Source organism: Aythya ferina (genome assembly GCF_964211825.1).
Source record: "Aythya ferina genome assembly, chromosome: 3".
Lineage (NCBI taxonomy): Eukaryota > Metazoa > Chordata > Aves > Anseriformes > Anatidae > Aythya > Aythya ferina.
Window position 1 is genome coordinate 91,539,186 of NC_140298.1, and position 14,952 is coordinate 91,554,137.

The 14,952-nt window shown below is 36.8% G+C and overlaps 1 protein-coding gene across 3 annotated transcripts in view; it reads left to right on the plus strand.

The window, feature by feature from the left end:
* Positions 1-14,952, plus strand: part of EYS (eyes shut homolog) — a 723,774-nt gene that overhangs the window by 239,448 nt on the left and 469,374 nt on the right. For all 3 annotated transcript variants that reach the window (XM_084512624.1, XM_084512623.1, XM_084512622.1), the window contains 3 exons: positions 2,950-3,046; positions 4,129-4,236; positions 4,914-5,059. In XM_084512624.1, the coding sequence (XP_084368750.1) occupies positions 2,950-3,046; positions 4,129-4,236; positions 4,914-5,059 (351 nt within the window). The remainder of the gene's footprint in view (positions 1-2,949; positions 3,047-4,128; positions 4,237-4,913; positions 5,060-14,952) is intronic.

Consider the following 14,952-nt stretch of genomic DNA (forward strand, 5'->3'; position numbering starts at 1 on the left):
GAAGAAAAAGAAAAACCGCTCGATTGTCCATCCCTGTTAGGATAATTTCTTAAACTCAATATTGGAAATTTTGAGCAGGTATCTAATGCAATTCTGTATTCCAGAGTGGCAGTGTGTGCCATTTGCTCTTCCCTATTGATTAGATGCAGCTTTTCATTTAGAAGTTCAGAGTAGTTTGAACTGAGTTCAGAAAGCTTTCAGGTTTTCCACATAAAAAGCGTTAAGGTCAAAAATTGCATTTTTAATGTGTCACCCAGGTTTGAAATGTGGAAAAGCTACCTGTTAAAGTATATGGCTGGAGAGCTGCAACAAATCATTTACATGTGCTATTGATTTACAGTTTAGATCCGAAGCTTGACTGATTTGCACTAGCAAAAGCAGGAAGTACTTGCATTTAAATGTGCATATTACTGTCCTACACATAATACTAAATATTGTTAGAGTAACAGTACCTTACAGCAGCATGCATATTTTCGGGCTTTTAAGTAATGTGCTGCTTTACAAAATAGTTTGCTTAAATAAAAAGGTTTTGTGTTTTGTAATTCAGATGAATGAAATATATTTGCCATATAAACTACAAATTAAGTCTTCCAGTATATTTTTTTGGCTCCACTAAGTGAATGCTTGTTTATGTACTGCAAGTTTCTTTGTAACTTAAATGTTAGATTCAGTAGTATGTCTGACATTTTAAACATTTTAAATTGATTTAAATGGAAAACACGTCTGTTCCTTCCTCCCCCCCCCACGTGAAACAATCTGGAAACATCTACATTACTGAAAAAATTGCAACCGTACGTTGATCTTAGCTTTAGTCTTCCAGAAGATCCTGGCTATGTGTGGCAGCATTTGTAAGTTATACAAAATTTACTAATGTGTTACATCGCACTTTAAATCATGTTTGACTGTCATGTAAAATACAAGAACTACATGTCCATGCGTGTTAGACCCATGAGGTCTCTCATAGTTTTAACAGCACTGTGTAAGTAAATGAGGAGGGTAACTCTTTCCTTAGGCCAACTCCTCTTACATGTGAGTATTTAAAGTAGTCTTTTGGATCTGAAAACAGTATGGTTGGTTGCTGTCCAAATATATTTGTAAACATTGTACAAGTATTTTGATCCTAACATAAAAGTACGTATTTTGAGGTTTTTCTGTTGTTTGTACAAGAAATGTGCACATTTAAATTTAATTTCATAATTTTCTCTGAGAACATACATCAGCGGTGAATTAAAATTGGCTTTTTAACCAATTGCTTTCATTGAAATACTCATTTTGCAGACTTTATACTACACCACAGACATCCAGAAATTATGTATAAAACAGTGTAAATAACACTGATATTTTTATGTTCTTTTAAGAAGATTCGAGTGTTTCTGATAAACAGTTTTAGCTGAACGCGAACGGTTTTTGTTGAGATCTGTAAAAATGGCCGGCATGGCTAAAGTTGTTTAGCATTGCTGCATGAATTCAGAACAGTGCTTTTAAATTGTAGATCAAAACATGTCATCTACATAGTTTGGTGTCTTTTATGGTTAGCATGTATCATTAAGAAAAATAAGATTGACTTCTTTTTTTTAAAAAAAAAAAGATGAGCTAATTTATTTTGGTTAAAAAAAAAGACAGTATTCAGTATTAGATTGAACACATCTATTACATCATAATGTAGTAAATAAATAACTGGTTAAATTATGCAATGAAGCTAGTATTTTTCTCCATTTGTAGGAATAGTAGGTAAAATACCATGCCTGCTCTATGTTTATTTCATTTATGTCTTTCCAAGGTAGCTGTATTTTGCCATGGGCTGGAATAGTGTGTACTACTGCAATCAAAAATGTGTCTAAATGGTGCTTTATGTTTTCACTTCAGTATTATTTACCTCAAAAAGACTATAAAACATCCATAACCAATTGGGGTGTCAGGTGGAAGCAGAATGATGAATGTCTACCATTTTCCTTTTTATGTATTTTAATGACAGCTGTGGTATTTTAAGAAGGAGATGCTTGCTCAGATATTACCGAGTATCACAAAAGAATAAGAAGCTGTTCCATATAAGATCCTAATGAATAATATTTTTTCTTGATGTAAGTAGTAGAACGAGCTAAATGTGTTTTTCTCATCTTCTGACTGCTTTGGATAAATGTGGTCTCTCTTAACCTTTATTATGCTCTAGATTTTTGAATTAGCTTTTCATTTCTGATACTGTCCTACATGCCCCAAGAAAGCCTTTTAAGTCCTTTAAAACTGGTTGCATTTCACAGTATCCAGGAGCTACATCCAAATGTGGTCTTTCTGGTTCATTAAAGTATGATAAGGCTTCTTTTAGTCTCTGGAGATGAACTGGTTGAAGCTAATGAATAAAATAATTGGAGAAAATTCCTTTAGGATGGCATCTGCTTGCTGCACTTGATGTGCAGTTGATGTGCAGCATGTGAGGGAGGGAGCAGTGAGGGCTAGCTGCTCCACAAGCAAAAATGAGCCAGGAGTCTAACCAAGCGTGCCAGGGCAGGAACCTCACCATTGAGGATCTCGTCTTGACAATATGTGAGTCAGGTGAGCAGGACAGGACCAGTTCCAGTATCCAGGGTCAGCCTAGGTGCCAGATCACCAGTCAAATCTGTAGTAGTTGAGTGGGCACAGGGTCAAGCCAGGGAGCTGATCTGAGGCAAGAGTCAGGGTGCAGAACTGATACATGGTCACGGGCATGGCTGCAACACAGCTCAAAGGGCAGAGAGCCTCAGCTGAAGTGCTCCCATGAGAAGTAGTTGATGTTTTCCTCAGCTCTTTCTTTAGCAGCTTCTACAGTTGCTGAGTTTTCTCAAGCCTGACACTTGTGTTACCAAAATTGATCCTGAGCTCAGATAGCTCAACTCCCAAGAAGATCCTTGATCCGTATATTCAAATTGTGCAGTGGAATTCACTCATTCATAGTTAATACAATCTATTTTTCAGGATTTGAAGGTACTTACTGTGAAGTTAACAGTGATGAGTGCATCTCAGATCCATGCCAGAATGAAGGTCTCTGTGTGGACGGGGTTAACAGTTACAGGTGAGGGAAATTATTTGAGCAAGGAATACCCAGTATGATAAATTGCTAATTAGCTTTTAGCTATTCTTTTCAACCTTTGCTTGTATTATGTTTGCTGCCCTTTGGTGCTATAATGCGTCCTTATTTTGTTATGGGTTTGACACATTACATGTTATGTTACATACAGGATCTTATGGTCGGAAAGGAACATGCCATATGTGTGGACCCAATAATTTATTGTTAGGCTATTTAAAATTTTAACAACCTAATCATGTATTAAAACAGCTATTATTGATCCAGTTACAAACATACTAATACTTATGTCCATATTAATACAAAAGAGCTTCATAAAACTATAGTTCAAATTGTTAGGTAAGAAAGCTTACAGTTATCTAGCCCTTGTTGTAACGAGCATCCTCACAAACTCTGTCTGGGTTCTGGGATCAGTGATTTCAATCTTTCTCAAGAAGAACTGGCAGCGTTTTCGCAAGTGACCTGCATTTGGAAGTGTCTGCTAGGTGGGTGTTTTATGTTTTTCAGTCTTCTACCTGCTTGGAGCTATTTTGGTATGTTTCATTATCGTGATTTGCTTCCTTTGCACTGCTTAGCCCCCATGGACACAAGGGGTGAGTGCTCGCAACACCATGCTTGTCCCAATGTGTCACACCCTCTCCATAGGTCCCAATCCCAGATCTGAAACTAAAGCAAGGGGAGGCATCAGTCAGTTGGCTCCAGGGTAGGTCTAAAAACAAACAAAAACCATGTCAGGTCAAGACAAGCCCTGAGCCCCTGCACAGCTGAGTCAGCACAAAATCTGTGGCTTCAACTAATAATAGTGAAAATACTATTTCCTAGGCTGAAGTCACTGTACTTAGGAAGTTTGTTGAAATGCAGAACTTTCTAATGATCTTAAAAAACAAAACAAACAAAAAACAAACAAAACAAACAAACAAACAAAAAAAACAACCAAACAAAAAAAAAAAAACAAAAACAAGCAAACAAAAAAACACTTTTGGTTTGTTCCTCCCAAAATATGCCCCATATTTTTCAGGTATCTTTTTATGGTAAACTGAAAAGTAAAATGATGACGTCCTCTTTGCTAGGTGCTCCTGCCAGCATGGCTTCACTGGGACACTTTGCGAGGTGGAGGTTAATGAATGCTTATCAGGACCCTGCAAAAACAATGGAACTTGCCTTGATCTCATTAACAGGTTAGTTACTACAAATAAATGAAATAAAAAATCAAAAAAAATTGCTTGAATGCAAAATGTGCTTCACTGTATTGAGGTTTGGAAGGGACCTTCAGCAGGCAACACGGATTCTCTATTAAAATGGGGTCAGCAAATGTTGCTGGCTCAGCTACTTGTTTCTTACGTGATTTGAGAGGAAAATGGAAGGGAAGTTGGCACAACTTGTTCTTTTCCTCCTTTTTCTTAAATTTGGCATAAATGTGAAATAGAAGAAATGAACTGCAGTTAGATTGCTTTCTCTCTCTCTCTTCAGTTTCCAACAATGAAGTTTTTTAATGTGTTTACTAACAAAGTTAAGTATAAATAAGAAAAAAATACTGTATCTTGTGTTTGTATCCACAACACTACAATTTTTCAGAGACTTCTGACAAAATTTTATCCTGTATGTCATTTCCTATAGGTTCAGCTGAAATTTTTGAGCACAATTTTCCTACTAATTAAAAAAATAAAAAAATCCAACACTAAATTGCTATGCATGCTTTAGAAACATGGAAATGAGAGGAGTCTGTTAATTATTTCAATATGGATGGTGATTAGGGACCACAGTTTGACATCAGAACATACCTATAGCTTCAGAATATTACAATAGATGATGTTGTTTGCTTCCACTGAGTCACACAATTTTCTCTTCTGTGAAGATTCCTCTGTAATTGTGCACCTGGATACTATGGGTCTCTGTGTGAGATGGATGTAGATGAGTGTGAAACCTTGCCTTGTTTGAATGGAGGAAGCTGCATCAACAGGCTTGGAGGTTATCAGTGCTTCTGTTCTCCTGGATTCACAGGTATGGTACATTCTCTACCACAGACGAGAGGGCTATATTATGGGTTTTACTCGTTTTTAATTTCATAGCAATGACCTCAACTAAATCAAGGAAGACACGGGATCTTTTGCTTATTGGAGGATAAATCAATATTAACTCAAACAGGACTCTGATCCAATTCTTGCTAAGTAGGTCAAGGTGTTACTTAAATTAAGTGTTGATTTATAGTTTCTTTACTCACTTGTACATTATGCTGAAACACATTTAAAGGAGATTGTATAGTGCAAAGTAAATCATTGTTTTCTGAAATCAACCAAGAAAAAGTATTACCATAGATACAAAGTAAATTTTACAAACACAATAAAATGCTACCTTGTCATCTAGATTTGCACATAACCATAGTAACGCTTTGACTTTACTGACCTGTTGGGCTGACCGTGTTGCTATTAGTGTTAATCTTTACATTTCTACAGCACTAATGACAAAATATTTAATGGGTAGAGATGTACTAAAATTTCTCTAAAATGATGCTGACATTTACTTAAATGCTTTATATGTAGCAGAACAATTCATGCTTAATGTTTTGATGTATTCAGTTTAAGCGACCTAAATACACTTGGGGTCATATGACTGTGCTTGAAGAAATTGTTACAGTTTTCTGCCTCAAGTTGCATGATTTCTGCATATTTTTTGCATAACATTTTTCATACGCGTTCCAGTCTGTGATGAATATCACATAAGTTCAAAAGACTAGAGAGGATTCTTTTGGCATCCCCTTAACTGAGAGGAATGTAGTGAGTCTGCAGAGCGAAGTACAGTTTGGGAAATACCAGTACGGTTGTATAACCTTCCATTTGTCACAGACTTTAGTGCATGTATCACTTGTACTGTATTCTTCACATTTTTAATGACATTTCAGCAAAGTTTAGGAAAAACCATATAATTCTCTTGCCTAAAACTTTAAAAACATTTTTCCCAGATTATTCTCGTCAGCACTGTGTTCTGATTAATAATACTTCTTGGGTATCAAAAACACTGTGGTTCATTAGCGGTGCAGTGATGTGGTGGTGCCAGTGGTCCTGCAGATGTAAAATTTTAACTACTAGATTTTAAAACAATTGCCTTCAGCTTTACGTATATATTTCTGTAAGAATTTCCAGTTATATTCGTAAAAGACATCTGTACTTGAAGGGCTCATGAGACTCCAATGTAAAAAAGAATATGCAATCTGCAAGCGTTTTCTTTCTATCATTTTTCATTATTTGAGTAAGAAGGTTGACTTGAGTTCATTTCCCTTACACAACTACCCTGGAAGGATAGGTGTTTTTCATTTTGTTTCTATGTCAGCTATCATAGTTGTTTTCTATTACAAGTAGTCATCTGCTACAAATGCAATACTCTTCAGTATATTAATAAGGATAGTTGTTTATTACCTAGTGTTAGTTACTTACTGTCAAGGGCAATGTGATATCCTGGTGACTGTTACTCAAAAATTAGTGATAGATTGCCCATCGCTTGATTGCAGTGAGTGCTTTTTTCACCCTTAAAGTGCAACGTGTCAAAGAGTAATTCATCCAATGCAAAGTGTTGGGGGTATTGATTGCTTTTAGAAACCTGATGCATAATAAGGGTTAAAGAAGAAATTGCAAAGCTGTATGTGCAGCATCTTCAATGTCTTGGTGAAAGCAAACGTAATCTTGAAAAAGTTTAAAGTGTTAGCAGAAGAGAGTTAAAAGTAGTTTGATTTGAAAGCAAGGTCTTTTTAGAGCAAGACATCGCTCTTCAGAATTACGAAGAAAACTTCAGTAAAATTAGATGGTATGAGTCAGTCTGTTGGGAATATTCCACTTCAGTATGCTGTACAGTTGGATGAGTATCATTGAATATTTTAAGGCTCTGACAGCATACTAACATTGGAAGTTTTCTTTATTTTCTTCAAACATTGTCACCTACCTTGTTTACTAATTATAAAACTGAGTAATACCTGAATAATAGTATGGACAATTGGATTTCTACCTAACACTGATACTTAGTCAAATAGATGAACCCCTCACGTTTTCTATTGTTTTTAAGTAATGCAATCATATCACTTCTAATGAAGATAATACTGTCTAATTTTTTTTATTATAAAGTTATTTTTGTCATTTTGTTAGCTTGACCATATAATTCCTTAAGACTTAGAACCCAGGACACATCACATTTCCAAAAAAATAAGAGTACATAGGGATGGTTAATACTGGAAAGAACAGTAAAGAAATAAAGATCCAGAAGGAGTAAATTCAAGCTCAACAATAGTTGTATTGTTTAATCTTGCTCAGAAATATAACAAATATCATATAATTTACTACACCTAGTGATGAGATCAGATTACAGATAATGAAATGCAGTATTTGTACATTAAATTTTTCTTCTATGGAGGATACATGCCTACTAAAATTTTTGTTTTGTACAGTTTCTAACACGAAATGATTACAAAATATTTCTATTATTTACACTGAAACAGATGCTGCAGAAAAATTCTTTCAGTGTCAGTGTGAACAAAGAGCATGTGTCAAGTGTATGTTTCCCTGACAAACATACAAAATTGTAAAGTAGTTCCCTGGTTGTTTTGAGATTTTAGAACTTAGTCATTACAATAATACATCAAATGGGTTAGGCCAAATTATGTTACTTTATTTCATTTTGTTTATAAAAACTTATTTTAAAAGTACTGTCTTTCACCAGACATTTTGAATGTTGGTTATTGTTTTTTTTTGGTCATAATGTAATTTAATGTCTCAAGGAAGGCAGTCTTAAAACACTGATCTCTACTGTGTAGGCTCTAGAATTTCGATAGTTAATGTATCACTTAAAGTTATGTGTTTTCTGTAAATTTACATAATTTTTATTCATTTTACATCGCTCAACATTTTATTTCATTTTAAATAGCTATTTAACAAAAATATTTTTTAAAAATGTACTAATATTTAAAACATTTTTCTCAGCACTGTAAGATTGCTGTCTTGCAGCTCATACAGACTTTTACAAAAAGTTATCACAGCTGAGGTGACAAGTGCACAGATGTATCCTTTGTGTCAGGATTTAAGTGGCAGCAACAATGGTCGTCTTAACCTGTATAGAGATTGCCCCAGAAAATAAGAGATCTAGGCATTCAAGAAACTGTTTTTCCCCTGGTGAGAAATCGTAAGTGACTTAATACAGCAGTGCTATATTAGAAGGAGGAGAAAAGTAAAAAAAACAAAAGCATAATATAAAAAAATCAATTTTTTATACCTGCTAGAGATAACTGCATTCCCTCTTCTGCAGTATTCCTTCATACGTTTAGTCATCCTCAATCACACTGTCAAGCAAGGCTACGTCAAAGCAGCAGATGACCTAGTAATATGAAGTTTCTGTCTCCAGTCTAGCCCCCCCCCCCCCCCTTTTTTTTTTTTTTAAATTTGCTTTGGCTGGCCAGTGTTACTCCATGAAAGAATGCTGCTCAGTTCCACTAGGTACTCTTGATAACGCCAGATCTGATTATTTCAGCTTCATCAGCTGCTGCTGTTGTACTTATATGTGCTCTTCCGCAAATGTTTATATAGAATACACGTAATCTCTGTTTCTGAAAATGACCTTTGTAAACAGATGTGTGTTGTTTTTTCAGACCAGTGATTTTAGGAAGCGAAATCTACATCCTGTCTCCTTACATTAGTGTGACCACTTGCTTCCAAGCACACAAACTATTAGTTTTTCCCAGTTTTACACATACTGTTGCAATATGTCTGTCCCTTCAATTCATAGTAAAGCTACTTTTAACTTTCGTGACATAATGAAGCATAAATGGCAAGAATCAGTTTTGGGAAAAAGTGCTTAAATTTATGTGTCTTTGCATCAGTAATATTCTGTCTGACTAAGCTCCTAATACCGTCAGCAGAGAGATACAGTCAAAGGATTCCAGCAGCCTGTTCAGCTGTCAGATCCTGACATCAAGATTTAGTTGCCTCAACACAGTTGTCTTGAACAATTTTACACTTCCCCCAGCATATTCTGTCTTGTCTTTAGCTGACCCTCCAGAAGGTCATGGGTTTCCCATGGGTTTTAAATAGTAACTACAGGACTTGCACTGTTTTATTGGATCCCAGAGGCCTTCTCGTATGACGTCGTAAACCAATTTAGGTGACTTAATACTTCCCTGAGTGCCTTTAGTGTTGATGGGATCAGTCTCTGAAGTTCTCATGATTATTTTTATTTAATCTCTGCAGACTATATTGCGGACTTAGACACTCAGCTCATATGTAGATATTAGGTGTCTTCATATAAAACTAAAGAGAGAACTGAAACTGTTTCATTCTACTTGTTGTATTCTTCTCTCTCCCAGATGCCATTTGAATGCCTTTCCCTTTGGGGGCTTCCATCATCTGAGGCTGTCTGGATAGTCTTTGTGGACTCAGACTTAATTTACACTCTTGGTTTATGCAGACAGGAATGGGAAGATGCAAATATAATTGAACTACAAATCTAAAAAGATTTAGGACAACTGAAAATATTTGAAAAACTGATCAGTACAGTTGGTCTGATTCTGATCAAAATATTAGAAGCATCAATGCAAGCAAAAACATTTTGTCAGCCTTGTTTTATGTTTGTTTGTTTATTTTAAAATAAAAATAAAGTTAATTTATCATTTGAAAATTGTGCTTTCTTTTAGAAAATAGCAAAACCAAAAATTATTAATTTAAAGGAATCTTGTACTACGGGTTAAAAAAAGACTAGTAAATTTTTTATTAGGTTTTCAGCTGAAAAAAATACTGCTTCAGTCATACTCAAGTCATTACATGTATAAAGACTTAAGTGAAAAAATATTTACTTGCATTGCTCTACAAATAATCTACGGTAAAGATATTTCTCTAGGCACTACACTTGTACATTAAATATTGTGGCATGTTCATACTAAAAGCAGTCGTTTACTTAGTAAGTGAATCATTCAAAAGAACAGGTAGAATTGAGAGTAGAATTAATACATTGACACTTGCTTTTCAACAACTTTAGATTAAAAAAATAATATGGAAAAATTATCAGTACTATTTTCCATTTTGCTGGAAGGTCATAGTTAGTCTCATGTTATAAAATATTCTCATTAGATAAATATATTTATCACAGAATCACAGGACCTTTTAGGTCGGATTGGATCCCTTGAGATCATCTAGTCCTACTCACTTCTCAAGCAAGGTCAACTAGAGCAGATTGTCTGGGACTGTGTCCACTTGGATTCTGAAGATCTCCAAGGATGGAGATTCCATAACCTCTCCGGGCAACCTGTTCCATGCTTGGTCACCCTCACAACAAAGATACAGTTCCTTAAGTTCTGTCAGAACCTACAATGTTGCAGTTAGTGCCCCTTGCTTCTTGTCTTGTCTGTGGATGCTACTGAGAAGAGTCTGCTGCTTCTTCATCCCCCTCCCGTCAGGTTTTGTACACATGGGTAAGATCCCTTTGAGATTTCTCTTCTCCAGGCTGAACAGTCCAAGCTCTCTCATGTCTCTTATGAAAGAGACTTCAGTCCCTTAATCATCTTTGTGATACTGCTCTGGTGTTGCTCCAGTAAGTCCACGCCTTTCTTGTTCTGAGGAGCCTAGAACTGTCTTCATATGGAGTAGAGAGGAAGAATCACCTCCTTCCACCTGCAGGCAAAACTCTGCTTCATGCAGGTCAGGATACTGCTGGCTTTTCCTGTTGCAGGGATGCACTGATGGTTCATGATCAATGTGTCTACTAGGACTATAAGTTCTCTGCGAAGAGACTTTCCAGCTGGTTTTCCTGAAGAGCATACTGGTTCATGTGATGTTCATTCCTAGGTACAGGACTTTGCATTTCTCCTTGTTCATTTCTTTGAGAGTCCTCTCAGACCTGGCTTGGGTCTGTCAAAATACTTTTGAAGGGCAAAACAGCCAACTGCAGATGTTGAGGGTGCACTCCAATAAACTGTCCTAAGTTAGTAAAGATGTTAAATACTGGAGCTACTATCAAACTCTGGGATACCCCACTAGTGACTGGCATCTGGATCGACTTTGTGCCACTGATCACAAACCAGTGGGCTTTTAATCCATCTCATTGGGCACTTGTCCAACCTTTATTTTTTTAGCTTGTCTATACCGATGCTACAGGAGACAATGTTGGAAGCCTTAATAAAATTGAGATAGACAACCACTTCTCTCCTTTCATTCACTAAGACAGCCTTCTGTGGTGATGACTTTCACATTGGCCAAGCGTGACTCCCCTTTGTAAATTCATGTTTATTGCTGAGCTTGACATCATATGGTATGCAATATCCCTTTGGTCAGTTTGGGTCAACTGTTGCCTCCCAGCCTCTTGACCACCACTGGCTTCTCTAGTGGATATACATTTTGAGGATTGTGTTTTGGGTTTTGGTACCTAAAAGGGAAATCAAAGGAGTATGAAAGGCTATTGCACAGATTTCATGATGGCTTGATAGGTTAATAAACCTTTGTATCTGAAGATATAGTGCAGGCAAGTGGAACTTCTGTTACTCTTTGTGAAATTATATGGAACATAATCATCAATTTAAAATTACAAGCACGATAATGAAATATAATCAATGAGTATAGCTATATCTTCATTATCACAAATCAATTAATGGGTTGCTGCATTCTGAGTGTGCATTGGTACATAATTATGATAAAGAAAAACACAAGAAAAACCTACATAAATATATATTCCACATTGATATTAAAAACAAGCCTGTTAACTAAAACATTAATACTACTCTCGCTTCAGCTGTGAAATATGACAAAGTAATAGGAATAAGTAATTAAACATAATGTATGATGATAACTTACCCTTAAGGTCTTTTTCGTGATTCAGGTGTTAATCATTTTTTCTTTATAAATCTTACCATCCAAACAACCTTATGTCAAAGTGCAATCCAGATGATTCAGACATGCCTCAAATGAAATATTTTTCATGTTCATGAAAAATCATTTTATATTGAAGTATAAACTATAAGTGTCAGGGTCACCAAGTCTGATGCAGAATGAATCTAATTAGAATACAACTGTTTTGAGTAGAGAATTTTTTGGGGTGATGCCTAATTGCTTCTTTTGAAAGGATTCTATGACTAGCAAAAGTTTTTACTGCATTTATTGACATATTTGCTAGTTCTTAAGTCTTTATTTTCTTTTATATATATATATATATATATGTATTTAATCTTGAGGTTAAGTAAATAATTTCAGCTATTAGAATAATTCTAAGAATCATTTAGTCACCAGCTGCGAGATATCCACCCAGCTGCTCTCACTTCACTTCTCAACAAGACAGGGAAGAAAATAAGGCGAAAAAGCTCATGGGTCAAGGTAAAGACAGGGAGACTTACCAGTTACCATCAAGGGCAGAATGGATCCAACTTAAGCAAAATTGTTTTTATTGCCAATTAAAATAGATTTTTGGATGGTGAGAAGCAAAGAAATTAAAACAACAGCTTTCTTCTACCCCGTACTTCTTCACTGGCTCAATATCATTTCCTGACTCCTCTACTTTGCCCTCCTCAAGCAGTACAGAGCAATGGTGGGTTGCAGTCCATTCATAACAGTTCCTCTCTGCTGTTACCTACTCCTCACACTTTTCTCTTGTATGGGTCTTCTGCTGTGACGGCAGTCCTTCCCTGCTCTACTATGGTCTCCTGCATGGACTGTGGAAGAATGTCTGCTCTGGTGCCTGGAGCACCTCCTCTCCCTCCTTCTCTGACCTTGGTGTTCACAGAATTGTTTCTTACACTTTTTTCCCTTCAGTACTCACTCTGCCTGTGCAGCCTTTTCCTTTTTCTCACATGCACTTTCGCAGAGGCACTGTCAGCTTGGCTGATGGAGCCGGCTGGGATCAGTTGTGTCCAGCACAGGGTAGCCCCAGCTTCTCCTTACATTTTCCACCCCAGCAGCTCCCACACTACAGACAGCTTGGTACCCACATCCAATACAAAAAGTAAGATTTCAGTGACTAAAATGTGAGATGTATAAAACAGGTATATAAATTCAAAATTCTGATCTAAACAGATGATTATTGGACGTGTGATTTAAAAATTGCCTAAAAATGGCTAAGTACCACTTGTTGCTGTGAAAGTTCACTCATCGTTTCTGCAGAGCACAGTACTTATTCCTTGAATGGCTAGTCTCTTAATCGCTGGCTTACCCTTTATAGTCATATTTTCTGTATGACATCAGTACAAACTGCCACTTGCAAGTGACTAAGGATATATTTAAGTTTTATGTCAAACCAACTCAAAACCTTGTTTTAAAATTTACCTCATCATGTATTTTTTCTATAATACCAAGTCTGAACTCCAACTTTCCTTATCCCGGGCCACAAAACTGCCTGTTCATCTTCTCTGCATGACAATAAATAATTCTGCTCTGCTTTTTATACGGTGGGCTGACCTAACAGAAAAGTCCCACAAACCTAGCAGTGAAAAGGAAGAAAAGTTGGGTTTATCTTTCTGACCTTCCCAGCTACTTCTGCATATTCCTGCTGCCAGCCAGCTGGCAGTGCTTGCATCTGCTGTCCTCAGACCTCTGTCTTTACTCCCTGCTATTGATATACAGAAGAAGAGCAACTACACTACCAAGACAATGACTGTGTATTTATAGTCATTCCTCTGAGAGGAGGAATCTCTTGGCTCCCTGAGATGCCAAAGCAAGATGCAGCTTGAGTAGAGAGAAAAGCCAAAAGTGATTGGTGTGCTGAGAAGAAATTTCACATGTACACTGTGAAATTCTTCACTCAATGTGTAGGTAGTGGGGTCTGTCTTTAATAATTAGAGCATTCACATCAGTACTGGGAATTTCAAGTTCAGTGAACACTCCATCTTGAAGTGACAAATTCACTTTGTCCATTCTCCTCAGAAGTGCTGGAATGTCCGTGTTATATGTTAAACTGCTTTGTAAGGAAAGGTGAGGGTACTTTTTGTTGCACTTGCTGAGCTTCAATGCTATTTGGCAGATTTCCTGGGCCAAGAGGAACATACAAGAGTACTGTGTAACCTTACGTAGCATTTGGCTTGAAGTGCTGTGTCCCCTCCTCCCTCTTAAGCTCTCATTGGATAAACAAATCCCAAGAGCCAAGATCATAAAAGACATAAACATTTTTGCCCTGAAAGGGACCTTAGTGCTAACTAAAGTCTTAAGCCATCCCTTAACTGATCAAACGTGAGACTGGTGGCAGCTTTGTTCAAATTTCTGCTCATCCATGGTTGAGGAAAAGAGTTGTCGAGAATGCATGGCAAGGTTGAATAGGGAACACCCAACTGAGATGCAAAATGGGAATTTGAAGCAGAAATGAGTGCCATGTTTGTCCTTCCCTGGTGATCTCCCTCAGTTTCTATGGCTTTTCAGAACCTTCCCCAATTTCCATAAATTTTCAGACAACAGAAAGCTTTCCAAGGTTATAAGCCAGTTTTCTCAGTGCCCTCAAATGCCGCCCATCAGGTATTGAATTATATGAGTTGATACAGGCTTTGTATGCTTGGCCCAGTGGTCTGTGTTCTTTGGTCCAGAATGGAAACCAGGCACCCATGGTTAAATTAGTGTCCAACTTTTAGCCACACAAAGCCAGTTTGGGTTTGTCACCTTTTGACAATTTTATTCCAAGTCTTATAGTCACAGCTTCAGCAGAAGGGGAAGATAGACTGGTCCATATTTTCAGTTTCAAAGCAGGGAAGTTACTGAACAGCTGAGAATCCCAATTGTAAGGAACAAAGTCTCTGTAGTGCATGCAAACTCTTAAGGAGACTCCTTAAGGTCATTAAGGAGATAAAGTCAATAACTACCTACTTTTTTCTATGGATTATGTTCAAAATATGTGATGCTACAGTCCATTCATAATGAGTGCTTGGCAGCAGCAACTCTTGCTGTGTATACAGATTT